This window comes from Myxocyprinus asiaticus, chromosome 13 (assembly GCF_019703515.2).
Source record: "Myxocyprinus asiaticus isolate MX2 ecotype Aquarium Trade chromosome 13, UBuf_Myxa_2, whole genome shotgun sequence".
Lineage (NCBI taxonomy): Eukaryota > Metazoa > Chordata > Actinopteri > Cypriniformes > Catostomidae > Myxocyprinus > Myxocyprinus asiaticus.
This window is the reverse complement of record NC_059356.1, coordinates 10,412,777-10,435,947: the sequence shown is the minus strand read 5'-3', so window position 1 is coordinate 10,435,947 and position 23,171 is coordinate 10,412,777. Positions and strand designations below refer to the sequence as shown.

Genomic DNA, 23,171 nt, shown 5'->3' with positions numbered 1-23,171 from the left:
TAAATTAATCTCTGAAAGAATATTCAAACTTTGAAAAATGTGTGAAAAGGCAGCAAACCATGGCTACTGTAATATAACCAGGACTGCCTCCTTTGTCAAAGTCAGCTTAAACCAACTTAAACCAGCTAAGACCAGCAAACCATGTTTTTTCCTATTCTTTTTTTTTCAGCAGGGATGATGCAAAAATTGCATAGCCCACCTTGTCTGGTCTGTGAATTGCACACCTACTAAAGACAGTGGTGTTGTGTAATTACAGTTTTGTGTTTTTATGTCTCTGTGCCCACCCAGAATGACTCAGTAATCACAGATGGCAATGACATAGGAAAGCATAATCAAAGAAAACAACAACGAGGAAGCAATCAAGCATCCCCTAGCAATTGTCTGTTCACAAATGAGTTAGGTAGCACTGGCAGTGTTGTTCCAACAGAGGGAATATGGCAGACGCACTCCGCCAATCCTGTTTTACAGTTACAGCAGTTACAGCTTCTGTGTGATAATGTCTCGCAGTTTTTAATTAATGTGTAAGCCTGCCAATGCTAATTAAAACCAGACTGATTTTCGCCCATGGAAAAGATCATACAGACGCTCCTGTAGATCTCACTGCTGCTGGCCAAGTTCAAACTCTGAGTTACTCTAATAATGCTCAAGATCAGGTGATGTCTTTTGAAGCTGAAAGAAAATTTATTTTTCAATGGGGCTTGAGGATTTTAGAGTAAATAACCATTTATTCAATTTATCTGTGCTTTGTTTAAATTCATAACTAGGTCAGTTTCAACATCTTAGAAGCCAGTTTTCTACTAAAGTAAAAGAGACAAAAAGCAGAAGTCTCAGCATTTGAGACAGACTGATCTCGCAGTGAAATTTGAAATTGTCGGTTAAATTTTCTTTAGCTGAAATCAGTCTGTGCTTAATGTGAAACATTGCTCCCAGTGGCCAAAGTGATAAGTGTTGTTGAGCATATGGGCCCTGTAAAATGTCCACAGAGGGGCGCCAAAAGCGAGCTGTGAAACAAGTTAAGACAAATGCATGTTTTTTAAACTGTACCCCCCAAACAAAACCTCAAACCTAAACCTAATGCCTGTTTTACACTGCACGCCGAAACAGTACGTGAGCCAAACCGAAGCAGTGCACCATGACAGTCGTGCGTCACAGCAAACAATGCGTGTGCTTTTAAACCAGACAGCCAACACAATGTGCTCTGCTAATTTTTAAACATCATTATTTAGTGGAAGGGGGAGGATGATGAGCCTGAACGTTGTTTTGCACAAGAGAAGACCATTTGATCACTCGGTTTGGCTTGATCACACTTAATAATATATCTTAATAACATAGTCATAAATAATTATGCACAACCATTGAATAGTGCTATCTCTTTGTTCAAACAACAGCCAAAATTTTTAAGTGTTGAGTACTTTTCTCATTAAAAGGACACACTTCCAATATGCTAACTCACCATCTTCACCAGCAGCCAGGTACAGCATCCCACATTTTTTCCTTTGTTAATTAATCCTTATACTGTAAAAAAGTTGAGAGTAATAGAGCACTTCAATACAAGTGTCATTCTACACAAGACTGAGGTTTGTTTTGAATTTACCGACCACACATGTTGTCACGTGCATTTGTTTACCTCAGCTGTTAGCACTCGGCTGTGTATGTGTATTGCTGTTAACCCTTTAGACCTGCTCTCTATTTAATAGTATATAATAGGGTAGTTTTATTTTGTTTGTTTAAGGCTATGACTTGTAATATACTGTAGTTTTAAATGATAAACCCTATGTCTGCTTAAGCTAAATCATTAAAATAATTACCTTTTTTGTGTCATTTAAACTGTTTTATTATTTTATTTTGTTTTCCTATGAGCTGTTATTAATACAAAAATACACTAGATTACAAATACATGCTTATTCTGTGCAATATCTGTTTTTTCGTGTCAACTAATCTTCATGATGTCCATCAACAGTGCGCTGGCACTTTTATTCAGCACGAGCAGTGCAGCAAAAATAGACTCGAAGCCGATACTCCCGATGCACTGCTGCTTCTGCTGCACTGAAATTCTGCTTCCGATGTAAATACACTCATTTGTTAACATGAACGGTGAAAAAATATGCACTGCTTCTGTCCTTCTTCGGTGTGCAGTGTAAAACAGGCGTAACCATCAGTGGAGTAAAAATTTTATGTTAGACGGGAAAAATGCAACCTCCGAATCCTGGTCTCCCACCCTGCTGATGGAATGTGCTTCCAATCATGCCACAAGGGAAGGTAACCAAATTTGAAGCGATGCAAAGATGTCTGGTAGGAGGTGGCACGTGTAGGCGAGTCTGCATAATATGGCTGATCCTAGGGTACTGGAAGTTTCGGAAACAACATGCCGACTTCCTCTGTGATCAGGGATTACCTAACACCAAAACGCTTTAAATAATGCTGGTAGACGGACTAGATGGAAGCATAATGGTCATGAAATTAACTTTAAAAGAACTTCAAAGGTGTGCGGAGTGCATTAAAAGAACCAAACTGGAGCCTGCCTGCAGAAAACTGAATAAAGTGATGAACAAAAAAATGGCAGTATTTTTATTTATTTATTCATTTATTTTTTCAATACTGTTCCAGATCGTTCTGCCTCAATTTAACCTCTGGGTGTGATCATGTTGTCTTAGAGGCCAGTTTTCTACTAAAATAGACATGGCAATAAGAAAAAGCCCCAACATCTTAAAAGCAAGTTTCCTACTAAATTAAAGTAGCAAAAATGCAAATGTTTCAATGTCTTAGAGGCCAGCTTTCTAATAAAAAAATAAAAAAGTGACCACAAGCAAAACTTTTGACATTTTAGAGGCCAGTTTCCTACTAATATACAAGAGGGAAAAGCAAAAGTCTTGGCATCTTAAAAGTCAGAATTCTACTTAAAAAAAAAAGAAAAAAAAAAAAAGCATAAAGCATGTCTCAACATCTTAGTGTCCAGTGTCCTACAAAAATAAAAGTGACAAAAAGCAAAAGTCTCGACATTAGTGACCAGTTTTCTACTAAATTAAAAGTGGCAAAATAAATTAATAGACAAATAAATAAAAACAAAAACAAGAAGCCTCAGCATCCTGAGAGGCCAGTTTCCTACTAAAATAAAATAGGCCAAATAGCAAAACATAGTGTGACAGAGGGTAATCTGGGACATTTATTGCACTTTTAATTTGTTTTCCCTGTATTTACTGTTATTGTCAGCCCAACACTTCTGACCAACAAAATGGGACTTTATTTCCATGACCACCCAGCTAGAACAGTTAGTAATAACATAAACCTGCTTGTGATAGAACAACATTTCCCAATGTAATACTATATATACAGTATACTAAGATCTTAACTTATTCCACATGTGAAGACAAACAGTCTAGATTTATTCACCACAAATCTTCCAACAGCTGTAACACATGTTGCTTGTGTTGAAACACAGAAGACTTAGTCCACACCTTCAAAGTAAACTAGCATGGAAGTATGCAGGGAACATTCTGATAAACTGGTTACCCATCAGACACATATTGTGTTCATGACAAATGAAAGCCGACAGTATCACTTACTTCATAGGCTTGAACAGGGCTTGTCCGTAGTTCTGAAATGTCATGATAAGCTTCAGCTGAGTGCCACCTGACTTCATAGCTGTGAAGGAAACAGAATTATTGCAATGCTTATTATTGACAGCAACTTTATAAAAACTAATAGGACTGGATGATATCGCAATGATTGTGAATATTCCAGTGATTTTAATGCACTTTATATTTGGCCATTAAGTTTAATTAAGACTGTTTTATTAGATTAGATTCGCAATCCTTGTCTCGCTACTTACAAGCGAGAGAGCGTTTAGATAAAGATGTTTTAAACTTCACCAGCAAAAACTGTGATAAAGTAGGTAAGTTCAGTTCATTTCTAAGAATCAGTTCACACTGTCCATTTCAAAGAATCGATTCATAACTGATTCAACAATTCATTCACACAATCACTCAATAATGTTCACAGAAGAACGCATTTTAATGTATTAAAGCCAAAGGTGCACTCTTCATTTTTTCATCATTTAAAAAGTTTTACTCTTAAAGAAATGAATAGTAATTTTGGAACATACTGTATGTATAAAATCATGACCACTCACATGAGATGAAGAGTTCAGACAAATCAGTAACCTTATAAAAGCTCTTTTATTCTACATAGGGCAGGGGCACCTCATGGGGGCAGCCATGCTAGCATCACACGACCAGCTGAATACAACTCGCTTAATCTCAGTAACCGTTTTGTTATTGGACACTTTCATTCATGGATTAAATTAATCCTGTCTACTGTGCATAGTGAATTTCTACAGTGGCATTGGTAACTGAAAACTACTGTGTTTGAATGATACAGCATCCAGGCCACTAGGTGTCACTGTAAGCCAATGTAAGCCACTTCGACATACTGAGTACACCTTTAAACATTTTGAATCAATTTGGCAACAATGACTGCTTGGTTAAAATGATGGGACCTCCCTCACCCTTTCAGTCATTTCAGAGCAAATACATAGATATAAATAGAGATATGTATTTAATACCATCAAAACAAATATTGCAATATAATTTTTTTTTGTTATTTTATTTTATTTTTTGTTATATCACCCCGCTCTAAAAACAATATAATACAGACACACAGCCACCCATCCATCCACCCTCACAATAACATTATTTTTCCAGCATTTGTGCTAAATACCTTTGGCTCTAATTCACACAAGCATGTGTTAACTGTGTTGTTTTGTAGTCTGTTAAACAGAAGTGGTATTTTCCAATTGCCTTTCGTCAGACAGTGAGCAAGTCTCAACTCATAAATAAGTGCAGAATTCCATGACTATATAAGCAATCTGCTGTTTATGAGAGTCGCAGTGTCAAAGTTGTAGCATCAGTGATGGGTTTACAATGTACATCAGTGGAGAGACTGCAGTATGAAGATCTAAGGGTATTTTGAAGGAATACTTTGATCACAGAATAATTCAGAATCATTTCTGGTTATGTGTTTACCAGTGTAATAAACACAACAGTACCCGCCCATTTTTTCAACTGTGTTGGTTCAGGAAGCATTTTTCCTAGTCTATTTTTTTTTAATAGGGATTTTGTCATGATCCAAACCAACCAGCTCAGAGGTGAATCACAACATTACAAACTTTGATTTGAAGCAAACAAATGATTTTAAAATCAGACAAAAAGACAAAGGTACAAGACTGTGTACTTAAGAGTCTTTCATGAGCGAATGAACTACAATCCCATTAAGCATTGCGAATGACTTCGTTTTGATTTAAAAACTATTACAAAAACATAAAACTATTGATTTGAAGTTGCTGATTATAAGTATAGAAACAACATATTTTAAGTGTGTTGCAAAATATTTACATATATATACAAATATAAATTAGTTTGATAGTGTCGGAAGATTCTCTTATTGATCTTTCTCGTGCTCACAATAGGTCTGCCTTTAAAGGTTTATAAGTTATCGTTAAAAATCAATTATCCTATGGAGAAAATGAAAGGGATTTTTACTTTGTTGCACTCTATTCCTGTAGGTGGTGTTTGCTCCATATAAATAGCACTTTGCACAAAGTGACCTTAAGTTCCTTTCTTGTATCCTTGCACATATTGCACAAAACGTACCATGTTTACAAGCATGGTAATGACAGAAGATGAAATACTGGACATCATTTTGCACAGGCAAGGTTAGTTTTAAAAACAAATTGCCACATAGACTTTCATTGCAAGTGCCCTACTGTAAATGCATTTTTTATTTGTATTTACTAGCTGAGGGGCAAATTGAAATTATTTTCAGTGGTAATCAACATCATTCTACAGACGCAGATGCAATAGATAAAGCTTAACTTGTAATTTCCTTTAGCAGCTTTACTTCACCACAACAAAACATTAAATGACTGTATGTTTACAACCAACCGAAGTATCCTCCAAAAATCATTACTGTCTACTGTTCGAGCCTGTTTCTCAGGGCTTTCACAGCTGACTGTGTCTTTGCATGCCTCATATTTTCATTGTATGTGTCAAATCCAGACAGTCCAATTCTGAATTTCCTAAAACTATGAAATCACGCAACTGACCATAGATCAGTAGAAAATATTTTCATATTTTGGCAGGCTGATTAATGAGATTGGACAGGAAAGAAGGCTGATGTAGCTTGTGGCGGGGCGGAGGGCGGGGCCGGGTCGTGATTCCACACACCCGGCCGCTAATTAGGCTCATTAAGCCCGAGAGGGATAAGGCCGACCGGAGACGGCAATGCAACAGAGAGAGAGTTACAGACAGCTGTCTGACACCTGTTTATGTTTGTGTCTTTTTGGTTACGTTTATTATTAAATAAACCTCCTTTCCATCGAATGTGTTACACTGGTGCCAAAATCAGGGAAGGAGGAGGGATGCGCCGTAGTAGAGTCCACGGCACTACCATCCACCCCAACGGAGCAGCCGCGGCCATCCGCCAGGGAACGGAGGAGCCCGGATGCCTGAGAGCAGAGGAACGGCCGCCGACCGGCGAGGGAAGGAGGGGCTCCTAACCGACCGCCTGGAGCGGTCAGGGCCGCTGCCAGGGGTGGAGGAGACCCCTACCAGCCGCTGAAACGCGGCGGGGTCTGAGACCGCTGACCGCAAGCGAGGAGGGGCTCCTGGTCGACCACCTGGAGCAGAAATACCGCTGCCAGGGGCGGGGGAGACCCCTTCCGTCCACCGAAAACGTGGCGGGGCATTCCGTCCGCCAGGGGCCGGAGGACTGCCTCCGATCCGCCCGGGGAGGCACGGCTGTCGTCCACTAGAGGGTGGAGGAGTGGCCGAGGACCAGGCTACGGCGTATCAGAGAACCGGCGAGTAAATAATTTTTTAAGACGGGGATGACCTGCCGGCAGATGGGGCCGGAAGGGCACGCCCCCCCCCAGGGAAAGGGGGTGGGGGGGGGGGGGATGTACGTCATGCCTGAGAGAACAAGGGAGGAATGTGGCAGGGTGGAGGGCGGGGCCGGGTCCACACACCAGGCCCCTAATTAGGCTCATTAATCCCAAGAGGGATAAGCCCAACTGGAGATGGCAGTGTGACAGAGAGAGAGAGTTACGGACAGCTGTCTTTTTGGTTGTTTATTATTAAACTATTATTTATATTGTTAAGCCGGTTCTCGCCTCTTCCTTTCCATTGAACTGTGTTACACGGCTATATGTAGAATAATCCTAAAATTCTGTCACACATTTCCCTTGAGGGCACCTGTGCAATTATGCAGCAGTAAAGTCTTATTGAACTCATTATTTAAGCAGAGATGTGTCAAATGGAAGTCATTATGCCACACAGCTCTTCATTTATTATCTTGCATATCCAGGTCTACAAAAGTACAAACAAGTACTGTTTAACAGCACATCTTATGATTTACCTCAGTCCCCAGAGGACCGTTCTGTTTATATAAAATCACCTGTTTCTGTTAAATGTTTCCAGCAAAACACTACATTACTTCATTAATCCTAAAATGACTAAATCCTCCTCTGACAAGATGCTTTTTGCTTCAGAGACTGCATTGAACCACTGTAAAAAGTGAATATGTGCGACTGTTGCCTAGCTTTTTCTACCTTCTGAGACCCTTAAAAAATACTTTAGATGGTGTAACCCAATGTAGCCAAGCAGAACATGCCATGTTAAATAATACTTTTGGCTTACTGTATAAGTGGCAGTTTTTGGAGCCGGAGGCTTTTAAGGGAATTCACTCGGAATGAGTAGCACTCACTTTTGGGAGTGAAGGCCTATTCACCGTAAGACTGGAATTTTGGTGTGAATGTTCATTTCAAACAAACTTTTGAATAGGAACAATGGATTATCATGGTGATATTCAAACCGGGTCTGACAAATCATCTACCAACAATCTTTTTGTTGAATTTTTTTTATTATTTATTTTTTTTATTTTTTTTACGGAGAGCAGTCTGATTTTTTTTTTTACATTTATTCGGAATGCGATGAAAACGTACTGACCAATGAGTGAAGAGCTTTTTGTTATTTTTCCAGCATTGCTGCTGCTGCTGCACAATCCATTGCGTTGGTGGAGTTAATCAACTGGCAAACACCGGTGCACTGCTCTTTTACTCATGCCACGCACAAAAACTCAATGCAAATATGCAGGAAATAAACAATATAGAATCTGTAAAATCCATGTATCATTTTGGAAAAATTGGAAAAAAGAAAAAAGATTTGTTATTTCATTAATCATTTACAAAACCAATATTAAAAAACAAACAACGAGTTGGGTCCATGCACTTTTGCGTCCATTCCTTTTTCTTTTTTTAACACAAAAATGAAAAACAAAAAATGTGGTTTCTACTTTATTGGTTTTAACACTGATGAAAAGAATTAGCAGATACAAACAAATTTTCCGTTGACCATTTCATCTTCTATTTAAAAAGGAATAAACAGAAAGGTGGAAATGGCTTGTTTTTTCTATTTTGTTTTCTACTTTAGGATTGATACATGATGACGCATTGCACTCACATAAACATGTCTATGTGGATCGTTCTGTACACCACACAAGCTTCTGAATTCCAACAAGACATTTTCCTTTTCTGAAGACTTGTCCGTGCAAAAGCAAGCACTGCTAAATATTCCCCAATTTTCATTAATAATTCAGGTTTCCTTGTCCTCTCAATGGAGTTAATTGCACATGCATTCACTAAAGCCCCTCCAGCTTTGAAAAATCATTGTTATTCAACCGCTATTACACTTGCACACCGTTGACCTAGTTGGCTCGTGCCATACCCATAATGGCTCTAAACCACTTGGAAAAATTGCTTTTAGGATGATAGCTCAAGGCCTAGAGCATGTTGATTCTTGGATTTCAACTTTAGGGGGGCTCAGCCACTTACCTGAATATGAGTTGTTGTGGCTCAAATGAATATTTCATGCTTTAAGAGCGAGAGGTTGTGAGTTTAAATCTGACAATATTTTAGATAGACTGATCAAAATTGTATCAAAATAGCATCAGTAGATGCATATAAATAACAGTGGCACATTTATATGCACTTTTTCCATTGTGATTTCACTGGAATGGAGAACGTTTGGTTGAAAGTCGAGAAACTACATATTTCAAATAGTACATACTCGAATAGTTGGACAGTTGCCTGAACGACTAGTCGACTCATCAGTCAGTACATTTATGTGCACAGTCACAATCGAGCTACAGCGGGTTTTTACAGTGTGAAGAATTTACGTTTACATTGATCATGGTATAAATACTTGCTTGTTTTGATTATGGGGGGGGGGGGTTGGGTTCCCCCCTGGAATCTATGCCCCTGTGCATAGCTCTGTATCTTGTTCCAATTGCCAGTAATGCAAGGTGATGCTGTCTAACTGACTGCATAGCATTGCATTAAGCATCCCTGTGGGAGGCTTCCGTGTGTCAAGTGATACATGTTTACACATATGTTTCAAGTTCAAAATGTGAAATGTTATAATAAAATGTTCATTAAAGTTGAACTTAGTTTATTAAGTACCATGTACATCAGATTTGTAAGTAAATGTTACTGTATTGACTAAAATGTTAAGGTAAATTTACTTGAATCACTTTAGTTAATATTATGTCATATCAGTTAAGCAGATTTTACTTAATTTTATACCATTAAAATTTACTTGTTTCTGACTAATAAGTAAGTTTTACACTTGTAAAACAACAATCTTAGAAATGGAAAATGAAAACAATCAATGTAATGTATCACTAGTGTAATAGCAGTTTAATTGTATTGAATACCATAGTAAACATACAGTATACATACAGTATACATATATACTGTATGTATGCATTCTAATGAGGTTAAATCACATTTGCATTTTAGGGTTAATTGTAGATTTTAAGATGAGATACAGACACAATTAGGTCTAGCAACACTAATGGCCTAAAGCATTCCCGGTTCAGATGGACTATGACATAAAACATCAGCAGGTCTTCTCCCCCTTACAGTGGCATGAGTCGGACTCACCTACACTTGTGATCCTCTGGGAGACCAGGTCCTTTAGCAGGGCCTCTATGACGAGATTGTGTCTGGAGTAGAGCTCATACCGGTTAATCCCAATGTGGAAACGGAGCCAGTTGGGATATGACTCAGTTGTAGCCTCTCCCGTCGGACTGTACTCCTCCTCATTACCCTCATTATGCCTGTCGGTAAAGGACGGTGGAGGACATTAGTCAGAGTGTTCAGATTGCATACTGCCTGACAACAGGAAACCACATAACAGAGGGGGAACTGGGTATCTTTTAGCATATTTACACTAGTAGGATTAGTGTAATAACAGTAAAGGCCAAAACATACTTTACACAGGTACATGAGTGCTTGGCCACCGCATAGCCACTGCGTGGTATGGTTGAATATGCTTAACGTGTATTCTTGTGTTACAGTGGCGGGAACAAACCTCAGCAGAGATTCTTTTAACTACTGAGATAACAACCTCTGCGGTTCTATCATAGGAGAGAGTGTTACGGTCACTAGCTTGTTACGACAGTAAGTCACTGTTTGCGTATACCATACAAATGAATGGGGAGAGCCGTAAACTGACACCTACCTGTCGCAAAATCGTCAAGTGTACCAACATAGGATGTCTATGGGACCGCCGCATTATGTTATTTTATGCTCAGCTTGTAGACTCCCCTATTAGAAGGTGTAACAATTAGGGAAAAGAGGAAGCTGGGGCCGGCTTGACAAAACACGTAGACATATATTGTTGCACTTTTCAGTCGCACACAATAAGACACCGCATTTCAGCAGTACACAAAATGATTTGCTTTTCAGCATCCACTACACTGACAAGCAGACACACACACAGACAGCTTTGTGCGTCTCTCTCTCCCATCTGCCACTGTCTGCTCTCCTTAAATACTCCCGCCGCCCCTCACTGGAACGTGAGACCGGTGTGGCACACAGGTGGACCTCATTCACCACTTATCTTCTGGCCTCGCTCTGCCCAGACGCCGCTCGGCCCCACCCTGCTCACCACAGAAGGGTTCTGACCTCGGTACTCAAGGGGGTGTTAGAGTTTCCTTCAAACATCTGTGCCAGTAAACTGTATGTGTTATTATTCAGTTAAGTTACTATACACAGTCTATACACTATACACAGTCTATGGAGCACAATTGTTTTTGAAACAATTCAAAATACTCCACCATTTTTGGGCATACATATAAGTGTAAGACATCATTAGAGACTATAAAGGGTCTACTTTTATTTGTGTACACTCACAATATCAACAAAACCTTGTGCTTTTGTAAAATAAAGAAAATAAACAGGGTGCGCTTTCAGCCGTTTCTGTCTCCGCGAGCATCTTTCTGAAACACGTCACAAAAATGAACTGAAACTCACTTATCAGACAAACATGAAACATAAGTCTAAAGAAAGCTTAAAATGTCTACTTTTAAATAAAACAATTCAAATTTAAAACAAATATTCTCCTGCAATGTAATCTGTATGAAACAAAGCGATGTACAGTTTCTCCTGGCTCAGCTAATTATCACTAATGTGATCACACCCACCAGCAGAGCGCGCTATTCATATGGTAATGTGCTGAGGCGATCAATGCAAATGGTAAACGTCCCCAACAGTACCTTAAAAAACATCAAGTTCATTCACTTTTCTGCGCGTTTGGAAGATGGCACACTACAGGTGAGGAAGCTCCTGGATAGTGAGGAAGAGTTCACATTTTCCTCAGAAGAAGAGCAGAAATCTGACGATGAACGTTTGCATTTTGAAGAGCGACTTGATCCAGCCAGATACAATTTCAGATGAGTAAGTCATTTAGTTTTACTTACATACAGTATTAGTTGACATGCTATTTTATATAAAAATGTACATATTTTACTAGTTGGACTATTTCCAGACTTGCCAGCCAGTATTCAGAGTATAACTCCTAATAGGCAAGTTTTAGTTACATTTAAATGTTGTTTCAGCTAAAGCAGGTATTTAAATTGTATGCTGTATGATATAAATATGATATGTCATATGATATAAAAATAATATGAATGTTTAGATTATATTTTAACTTGTGTTTATGCTGCCTCATTATCATCAACGAAGCTTGTGCTTGCAAATATCTGTTCGGGTGTAAATGTGAAAAATGTGCTGTAAATATGCCCATATTAGAAAATCAGCATATTAGAATGATTTCTGAAGGATCATGTGACACTGAAGACTGCAGTAATGATGCTGAAAATTCAGTTTTGTTCACAGGAATAAATTGCATTTTACAATATATTCAAATAGAAAAGTTATTTTAAATTGTAAAAATATTTCATAATATCACAGTTTTTGCTGTATTTTGGATCAAATAAATGCAGCCTTGGTGAGCAGAAGAGACTTCTTTTAAAAACTTTAAAAAATCTTACAGATCTAAAACTTTTAAATGGTAATGTAGGTCCAAATGTTTTAAGTAAAGTCTTTATGTAAATAAAATGTATAGTCAGATTACTTCTTTTAACTTAAACTTGTTTTTGTGAATAAGCTACAAACAATACATTCAATCATTAAGTCTCCTCACATTAATTCTCTCTCAAGGGAGGAGTCTTTGTCGCCTCAGGTGTGAATCGCATTAATATTCATGATCATCCACGCCTCCTCGCATATGGCCTCACATCATTTTGTAGCAAAAACTCTAGGCTACAAGATCCAGTTCTCAAAACTCTTATGAACAAATGTTTAGTATTTGTTATATGGCCTTATTTCAGTGACTTAAAATTTTTGTTTTTTCAAAAACCACGCATAAACGTTATTTTCTCAAAAATACAAACATGTACATACATGTTGTTCGCATATTATTGTTTCCCAGTTTGTGCTGAATACAGTGTTATCAGACTTTAGCCATTAATATGTTTTTAAGCAACTGAAAAAAGCACAAATGTCAAGGCATGTCAAAACTTCTCCAGGGCCCAAAACACCCTCAGACCCCAGAGGTTTAACTCCTTGCTATCCTTAGGACATGTCCCAAGAAACTTTAAAATGGCAGTAATCAAACCGCTTATTAAGAAGCCACAACTTGGAGAAATGGCTAATTATAGACCGATTTTAAATCTCCCGTTTATGTCCAAAATGCTAGAAAAGGCAGTGTCCTCCCAACTATGTTCATTCCTACAGAGAAATAGTATATATGAACAATTTCAGTCAGGATTTAGGCCCCATCACAGTACAGAGACTGCACTTATCAGAGTTAAAAATTACTTGCTCTTATAATCTGATCGCAGCTGCATTTCACTTCTAGTGCTTTTAGATCTTAGTGCTGCCTTGAACATGATAGATCACGACATTCTCTTGAATAGGCTAGAGAATTATGTTGGCATTTGTGTAGTTGCATTAGCATGGTTTAGGTCCTATTTAGCAGACCGCTACCACTTTGTCTATGTAAATTAGGAATTGTCAAACCAAACAAAAGTTAAGTATGGAGTGCCACAGGGATCAGTTTTAGGGCCTCTGCTTTTCTCCTTGTATATGCTTCCCCTGGGAGATATTATCAGGAATCGTGGAATACGTTTCCACTGTTATGCTGATGATACCCAACTTTATATTTCTTCAAAACCTGACGAAATTTCACAATTCTCCAAATTAGCAGAATGTATCAATGAAATCAAAGATTGGATGGCCAGAAATGCCCTTGTACTCAATTCCGACAAAACAGAGGTAATAATTATTGGACCAAAAACCTCTAAAAACAAGCCACTAAAATATAATTTGACTCTTGATGGATGTACTGTTGCATTGTCTTCAACAGCGAAGAACTTAGTGTTATAGTGTTTTATTTGATACCAATCTGTCCTTTGAAAATCAAATTACCAATGTTTGTAGAACAGCATTCTTCCACCTAAGAAATATTGCTAAATTAAGACAAATGCTGTCTGTTGCTGACGCTGAAAAACGAATTAATGCGTTCATGACCTCAAGACTAGATTATTGTAATGCATTACTGTGAGGATGTCCACAAGATCAGTAAATAAACTTCAATTGGTTCAAAATGCAGCAGCCAGAGTACTGACTAGAACCAAGAAATATGATCATATTAGCTCCATTTTATCATCGTTACATTGACTACCTGTTAAATTTCATATTAATTTTTAAATTCTGTTAACTACATACAAAGCTTTGAGTGGTCTAGCTCCGCAGTACTTAAATGACCTTCTACCACACTATAATCCATCATGTTCATTATGACCACAAAATTCTGGCCTGTTAATAGTTCCTAGAATATCAAAATCCACAAAAGGAGGTAGATCATTTTCATATTTGGCTCCTAAACTATGAAACAGTCTCCCAAACACTGTTTGGGACGCAGACACACTCACTCAGTTTAAGTCAAGACTAAAGACTCATCTATTTAGCCAGGCATACACCTAATTTATCCTTCAACTCACAATTAGGTGAGTCAACTCACAATTAGGATGCTTTAGTTAGGTCTGCCGGAACCAGAAACCAGAAACATTGATCATGATCTATAACTAATGGCATCTATGCTAATATTGTTCTTTTTGTATCCTATTTGTATCTATTTGTAGTGGTGGTGGCGTAGTGGGCTAAAGCACATAACTGGTAATCAGAAGGTTGCTGGTTCAATCCCCACAGCCATCATCATTGTGTCCTTGAGCAAGGCACTTAACTCCAGGTTGCTCCAGGGGGATTGTCCCTGTAATAAGTGCACTGTAAGTCGCTTTGGATAAAAGTGTCTGCCGAATGCATAAATGTAAATGTATCCCTGTCTCAGCCTCGGGACTCCTATCCTGAGGTCAAAAGAACCGGATGGATCCAGCTCCCTTCCTGCTTCGTGTTGGGCTCCACTGCTACATGTCTCTGAGTGATGACGAATAAATGCAGCCGGTGTCAGCCAAACATCACTTTAGTCTATTACGATAGACTACAGAGGATGAACTGATGCCAACTCCAACCATAAAACATGGGATACATCATATGCCATTGTCTGAACCTTGGATTTAGGATAGACCTCACCGAAATTACCGGCCGCTTGAACTGCGATGCACCTAACTGATCTCTGCCTGCATTACCTCGGTCTAATGATGGACTACACTCTTATGGAATACATAGACTATCAATTCATTGCCAACAAAAAGTCTTCATCAGCCAACTAACAAAGGACAATGCATCTATGTGAACTTCTGCAGTTAATCCAGGATGAACTTCAAAGACATTAGTCATTAATCTTACAGTTTTTACAAAATCTTTGTTTAAACACTGACCCTTAACACTTACTTAGTTTAATAATATTAAACCATGACTTGCACAATACATAAGTAATATTGGCATTACATTCATGATGTTAGCCAGAGGGGAACTGGCCCCCACAGTGAGCCTGGTTTCTCCCAAGGTTATTTTTCTCCATTAACCAACATCTTATGGAGTTTTGTGTTCCTTGCCACAGTCGCCTTCGGCTTGCTCACTGGGTTTCTAAATACAATTATTATTTAATTACTTATTTTTAAACACAGTTCACATTCGTATTTTATCAAACTACACAATGGTGACTCTAAGACATTATAGATATTACAGTTTCATTTTTTGTTAATGCATGACTTAATGCTGAGTTAAAAGAGAAAACTTAAACTTAGCGCCCCTTGCGGCAATGCTGATAATGCAACGCATAGTTGCGTTTTGTTATAATTTGTGGTCTGACACATTTCAGAATGAAACGGTGCGTAAAATCGAGATCGCTTAGAAAGATGCGTCTGCGTTCACATACTTACGTAGAGTATGTTTCGTCCCTAAGAGTCACTCAAATGAGAAAAAGCCATGACACTTTGTAGGTGGAACTGTTTATTGGATACATTTTTATACCTTTATAATATTTGAACTTAGTAAGGAATAATGTACAGTTAGCTGTTTGTTATCGCAAAATAAACCCAGACAGGGTGATCAGGACCCTGATGCAGAGCAGACTGTACATTATCCCACTTATTACATGATTTATCTGTGACTTTTAAGATGAAGCTTGAGAGACAGTTAATATATCTTGAAGATCATGAGGTTACATTTTTTTAATTATTGTAACTCGTCTTATTGGGTTCAATCAAATGAGCCAAAATACCCAACAAACAAACATGCAAATAGTGATTAAAACTTTATTAGTTATGAGTTTTCCAGTTCTGCGAAAATTTGTTCAGCTTTCTGAAAAGTTCTGCCGGCACAGATTCTGTGTTACTCTCTGATGGTCTCGGTACATAATAGATTTGGATACTATCTTTAAATATAAATAATCAGCTTAAAATATAAGTCTCATTGGGTTTAAGGACTCTAGGGAAAGCAGATTTGTTTTTTTATTACTTTTCATTTATTTATGTACGTATGAAATAACTGGCCCCAAAGAATCCCATAACTGATCATTTTGAATTCCATCCTTTGTTTGATGATTGTGAAGGAGATGTAATTATTTCCAAACATTAAATGAATGCGAACATGTTTGAATACTACACTGATGCCAAGCACAGAAAATATTTTGATGGCAGTGGATTTCCCTGAGGCCCATGACCTCACAACAACACAACTGCACGGAAGACATGAGCTCAGTCTATTACAACATTAAGTGCTCTTTTAAAATATGAAAAGGAAATTTTAACTATAAGTTTGTCACATCAGTTCTCAGATTTAACAAAACGATGTTAAAAGTGGCAACATTATGACTCAAAGCAGTCATGTTTTGTTCAATCTGGCAATGTCTGGGTCACTCAGGCATGGTTAAAAGGCATGTTTAGTTAATTCAGGCATGGTTAAAAGGCTGTCCCTGAGATATCCCTGGAGGATGCAAAAGCATATAGAAGGGACAGAGGAACAAACAAAAGGCATGGCACCAATAAACACCCCTCATCTTAATGCATCTGACAGCTCTATGGAAAGCAACACATCACACTAGAGGAACATAGATGAGTGCAAACAGAAAAGCTTTTAACACTCACAATGAGTCAGTATGAGCTGACATGAGAGAACTGAATTAAGGAAAGTACCCAAGCTACTGTACTTACAGTATGTGTTTCCCCAACATTCCCCCTTATTTAACCTGTACCTTCAAACCATTTTTTTTTTCTTTTTACTGGTTTTAATTTAGTACTTGCCATTTTTATTTTCCATTATTTGACTTTATTGTGATTAACAAACACTCAAAACAAGTGGAATTAATATAATGTCTCAAAATATAACATAGACCCTGGAGATGATGTGAGAGAATGTAATATGTTGAACATGCAATCCAAAAAAATTGGTTTAAAAGCTTATATTTAGCTTTATCTTAAGGTGACTATTCTTGGTGTCCTGCTGATTTGGGTAAAATCTGAGCAATTATCTTTAATCTTTTCTAGATGTACTCTCTATATAATATGTAAAGCATGCATTTAACTGGGTTTGAAAAGCTTATTTTTACATCTATATGCAACTGCACATACTTTGCCCAAATTAAAGTAGTACTTGCCTTAATTATGATGATTACTTATTAAAAACAAGTAGATGAAAAATCTCAGTCCTGCAAACAATTGGAGTTTTATCTACTGTATTTGCCATACTTTCCTATTTGGATGAAATCTAAGCAATCATGCTTTCCTTTATTTAATCTCTAATAAAGATAATAAAAAATAATTGGGACTTAAAAGCTTATTTCAACCTCTACATTAAATACTATGTATTGGTCACAGTTTAGATGTCCTTAATTGCCATTCTTGGTTTCCTGCTGCTTTGGGATAAAATCTGGGCAATCATTTTCAATTATTTTCTGTACATTATCTCTATATAATATTGTAATAATGCAACAAATTGGGGTTTAAAAGCATATATTTACATCTGTATGTAGCCACATGTGTTCGGCTTTGTCCTAGTATTTGCTATTCTTGATGTCCAGCTGCTTTGGGATAAAATCTGAGCAATCCTCTTCAATCTTTTCCATATATTACCTCTATTTAATATTTCAAACCGGGCATATAATTGGGATTTAAAAGCTTATTTTTACATCTACATAATAGCATATGCATAGCACTTACTCAAAATAAGAGAATAAATAATAGCAGTCAAATTGTAACAGATCCCTGGGGCTGATGTGTGAAAAGGTCATATTTTAAACCTGCAATGCCAACAACTGGGTTTTGAAAGCTTATTAAATATGTACATATAACCACCACATGCATTTCGTCCAGTTTTAAAGTTGCACTTGCCAGACTTACTTTCCTTTTGTGATGAAATCTGAGCAATCATGCTTTTCTTGATATAATATATCTAATAAATTATAATAATCAAAAACATAATAATAATTGGGACTTGTGAGCCTTTTTCACCTCTGTATGCAACACTACCTATTTAAATGTAAATGCAGTACTTGCCATTCTTGGTTTCCAGCAGCTTTGGGGTACAATCTGATATCAGTGTTGAGGCTGAATAAGTTGTCATCATCAGAGAGATGCGGGAGGTTAGTCTTATAGAGCGGATGCTCATAGAGCGCCTTCAGTTTGGAGGGACCCTGGACAGCTCTCCTCTGTCCGCTCAATGCGTCCTTCATCAAACCGCGTTTCTCAGGACCCAATTTGAGCTGTTTCACACTCTTCAAAGACTCAGCTTTCTCTGTTACCTTCTCACGTGAATGCGAGCTGAGATTGGAGTTGGGCTCATTGCTGAAATCCTGCAGTAATCTCAAAGAGTGTTTATTAGGCCAGCCCGGTTCGGCGGCGGCGGCTCTGGCGCGCTGATTGGCCCAGGATCGCGGCTCCTCGCCCGGGCTGTGAGCGCACGAGCAGCCGCCTCCTGCTCCCGCCGCGCCGGAGCTCGGACCAGCTGCGCGCTTCTCCAGTTTGGGTAACAGGTCTATCATGATGTGCATGGTGCAGGCGACGAGAAACACCATTAAAATCAACACGCGAAATTTACGGAAGAGGATCATCTTTATTAAGATAAACAGTCCCTAAAGCACGTTAAAAAGTGGCTCTTTTTATTTTTGAAGTGCCACAATATGATATAGGCGATAATAATGGATATTCAGGGGTGCATTTGTTGTTTCTTAGAGGAATCTACTGTCATTTCCAGTGTAATCCTCCTTTTAATGGGAGACCCATGATCAGTTAGGAGCAAACATCTTCCAGACGGATCAAGAAATATTTATTTTCATCATAGCTGATATAGTAGTTAACTAACAATGACGATTTAGGTCAAAATCAAATGTCTTGTCGCATCCTCACAGGTTCAATACACGATAAAGCGCATTTGTCCCGTCCATCGCTCCACACACTTTTTGCGCAAAACGCACGTCTAAAAAATGTCCCGGTAATAATGCCAAAGCACGAAGAAATCGCCGTTTGATCTCCGAAGAACAGCACGGATCTCGGATCAGAAGTCCTGTACCATGTCTGGATAGCTTCGGTATTTGAGGAGAGATGAAGTGCATTAGTAGTTCTTCATGAGGAGCAGTCAGTGACAGGTGTAGATGCATCAGTGCACTGTGTTAAATATTGGGATCCTGCCTCTCCTCGTCACAGGATTCAGATTGGCTGAGTCCACATACAGGGAGAGCCGGTGAACGACTCACAGATATTCGGCTTGGAATGTAAGTGCAGCTCCCTCCTGAGATGACAGAGGGCGCAGATGTGCATCGGGCTGACTGTACTGGTGACACTATAACACTCTAAATAAGTGATGAACAAACATTATATAATTCTTAGTCACAGGTCAGAAATTATTATTATCATGAATTTATTCATTTAACAATTGATCTTATCCAGAGAAATATACAAATGAGGAAAATAGAAGCATTTTTTCATTAAAGAGTCAACAATATTAGCAGTGCCACAATGGCAAATTTCAAGAGTAGAACACTAGAATAACAAAAAGCCAAGGATTAAGTGTCATAATTACATAATATAAACATAAATTTAACCACTGGAGTCGTATGGATGAGGTTTATGCTGACTGTCTGTGATTTTTGGAGCTTCAAAGTTCTGATCACCATCCACTTGCATTTTAAGGACCTACTGAGCTGAGATATTTATCTATTTTTCTTCAAATCTGTTCTACTGAAGAGAGAAAAAAATAATACACATCTAAGATGGCATGAGGGTCAGTAAATTATTTATTTTTGGGTGAGCTGTCCCTTTAATAATGATTACAAACTCAAAACAAGTAGATAAAAAAAAAAAAAATCTCAAAGTTAATTAAAGTTTAAAACAGAGCAGGGACTAAAAACAAAATGTGGAGAAATTATCAGCATAGAAATCATAACAAGTAAAGTATAAAGTAGCCTATATAAATAACAACTTTTCAATAAATAAATTCTTAATGGTAAATATATCCCCCAAAATATAAAACATATACATCTGGCCATCTAAAATAAATTAAAAGCCAAAATCTCTTTCTCCTGTATGCATGCACACACTGCTTGGATGTGTTTGGACTAAACGTCATCTTATGTTGGCCAAATTGTTTTATTTTTAACATTTAATAATTATTTAATAATTATTTTTATTTATATTATTTGTTTTAATTACAGATTTGCTTCTCAGTCAAAACCCATCAGCATCAAATCTGCATTAATGCACCATATCTAGCAATAATTCAGTGAGAAATGTACTTTTTACCTCAATATTTGTCCTTGTATCTGGATTAATCATGCATGCATATACAGTGCATCCGGAAAGTATTCACAACGCTTCACTTTTTCCACATTTTGTTATGTTACAGCCTTATTCCAAAATGGATTAAATTCATTATTTTCCTCAAAATTCTACAAACAATACCCCATAATGACAATGTGAAAGAAGTTTGTTTGAAACCTTTGCAAATTTATTAAAAAAAAAAAAAAAATAAATAAATAAATAAATCATATGTACATAAGTATTCACAGCCTTTGCTCAATACTTTGTTGAAGCACCTTTGACACCAATTACAGCCTCAAGTCTTTTTTGAGTATGATGCTACAAGCTTGGCACATCTATTTTTGGGCAGTTTCTCCCATTCTTCTTTGCAGGACCTCTCAAGCTCCATCAGGTTGGATGGGGAGCGTCGGTGCACAGCTATTTTCAGATCTCTCCAGAGATGTTCAATCGGGTTCAAGTCTGGGCTCTGGCTGGGCCACTCAAGGACATTCACAGAGTTGTCCCGTAGCCACTCCTTTGTTATCTTGGCTGTGTGCTTAGGGTCGTTGTCCTGTTGGAAGATGAAACTTCGCCCCAGTCTGAGGTCCAGAGTGGTCTGGAGCAGGTTTTCATCAAGGATGTCTCTGTACATTGCTGCATTCATCTTTCCCTCCATCCTGACTAGTCTCCCAGTTCCTGCCGCTGAAAAACATCCCCACAGCATGATGCTGCCACCACCATGCTTCACTGTAGGGATGGTATTGGCCAGGTGATGAGCGGTGCCTGGTTTCCTCCAGACATGACGCTTGCCATTCAGGCCAAAGAGTTCAATCTTTGTTTCTCATGGTCTGAGAGTCCTTCAGGTGCCTTTTGGCAAACTCCAGGCGGGCTGTCATGTGCCTTTTACTGAGGAGTGGCTTCTGTCTGGCCACTCTACCATATAGGCCTGATTGGTGGAGTGCTGCAGAGATGGTTGTTCTTCTGGAAGGTTCTCCTCTCTCCACAGAGAAACGCTGGAGCTCTGTCAGAGTGACTATCGGGTTCTTGGTCACCTCCCTGACTAAGGCCCTTCTCCCCCGATCGCTCAGTTTGGCCAGGCGGCCAGCTCTAGGAAGAGTCCTGGTGGTTCCAAACTTCTTCCTTTTATGGATGATGGAGGCCACTGTGCTCATTGGGACCTTCAATGCTGCAGAAATGTTTCTGTACCCTTCCCCAGATCTATGCCTCAATACAATCCTGTCTCGGAGGTCTACAGACAATTCCTTGGACTTCATGGCTTGGTTTGTGCTCTGACATGCACTGTTAACTGTGGGACCTTATATAGACAGGTGTGTGCCTTTCCAAATCATGTCCAATCAACTGAATTTACCACAGGTGGACTCCAATCAAGTTGTAGAAACATCTCAAGGATGATCAGTGGAAACAGAATGCACCTGAGCTCAATTTTGAGTGTCATGGCAAAGGCTGTGAATACTTATGTACATGTGATTTTTTTTTTTTCGTTTTTTATTTTTAATAAATTTGCAAAGATTTCAAACAAACTTCTTTCATGTTGTCATTATGGGGTATTGTTTGTAGAATTTTGAGGAAAATAATGAATTTAATCCATTTTGGAATAAGGCTGTAACATAACAAAATGTGGAAAAAGTGAAGCGCTGTGAATAGTTTCCGGATGCACTGTATAGTAATTATATAGTTGTCTAAAAGGTCTTCAGTATGTCACAGAAGGCTACAGCCACAATGTACATTGATCCAAAAAAATGTGTGATACAACGTTTTCCTTCAGAATCAAAGCACATGCTTATCATGTTAATCTAAAAAGAGAAATTTTTTGGGGAACAGAAAGTGGTGTAATTCCAAAAATTTACTGTGATGAACCATTTAGACTTTGGTTTCGTGAAAAAAATTCGGAACCAAATTACCAATATTTAAAAATAACTTTTCCACTCCATAACTTTTGAAAGGGACTTCAGTTATGTTCTGCAAAAAATTACGTTCATTTTCGGTTTTAATTTTCGTTCCTTGGAATGTTTTCACTCCCTGATACAGAGCCCTGTGTGTGATGTGAGAAAATGTAATATTTTTAAGAATGCAAATAATTGGGATTTAAAAGCTCACTTTACTAAAAAGTATGACAAAATAAACGTGCAATTGTGTCAGACATGAGGTAGTTTAAATGTTACAGTCAGAACCCCAGGAACTGTTTGCAAACATGTGACTGTAGTTCAAATTTAATTAACTTTACTCTCACGGCTCCAGTGGGTTTGCCGGTTTGTTTTGTATGTTTTGTTATTTTCTCTCCCTCATGTCTCGCAGGTGTGGCCAGCATGCATGGTCAGTGTTTCCATGGGAACACTGATTGTTCCCAGGAGAATGCTGATTGTGCCACTAATTAGTGTGCCAAGCAACATCTGGTTCCCCTCTAATTCACTTCCTTCTTAAGCCCTTTGTGTTCTCAGTATCTTTGCTAGATTGTTGTTTGGAGTTAAGTAACTAACCTCACTCTCTCTGCCTAGTTGGTCCTGTCTCGTGTATCTGTTGGTTGCCCGCATGTCGGGTGTGTGGTTGCTTTCCGGTTT

At 38.2% G+C, this 23,171-nt stretch overlaps 1 protein-coding gene across 2 annotated transcripts in view; it reads right to left on the bottom strand.

Annotated features, from left to right (window-relative positions):
- The window catches only part of LOC127450788 (extracellular serine/threonine protein kinase FAM20C-like), a 124,821-nt gene extending 105,398 nt beyond the window's left edge, over positions 1-19,423 (bottom strand). For both annotated transcript variants that reach the window (XM_051715144.1, XM_051715143.1), the window contains exons 1-3: positions 18,355-19,423; positions 9,995-10,170; positions 3,564-3,642 (exon numbers count right to left, since the gene is read on the bottom strand). In XM_051715144.1, coding sequence (XP_051571104.1) covers positions 3,564-3,642; positions 9,995-10,170; positions 18,355-18,908 — 809 coding nt within the window. In that variant the 5' untranslated portion in view covers positions 18,909-19,423. The remainder of the gene's footprint in view (positions 1-3,563; positions 3,643-9,994; positions 10,171-18,354) is intronic.
- Positions 19,424-23,171: the final 3,748 nt, after the last annotated feature.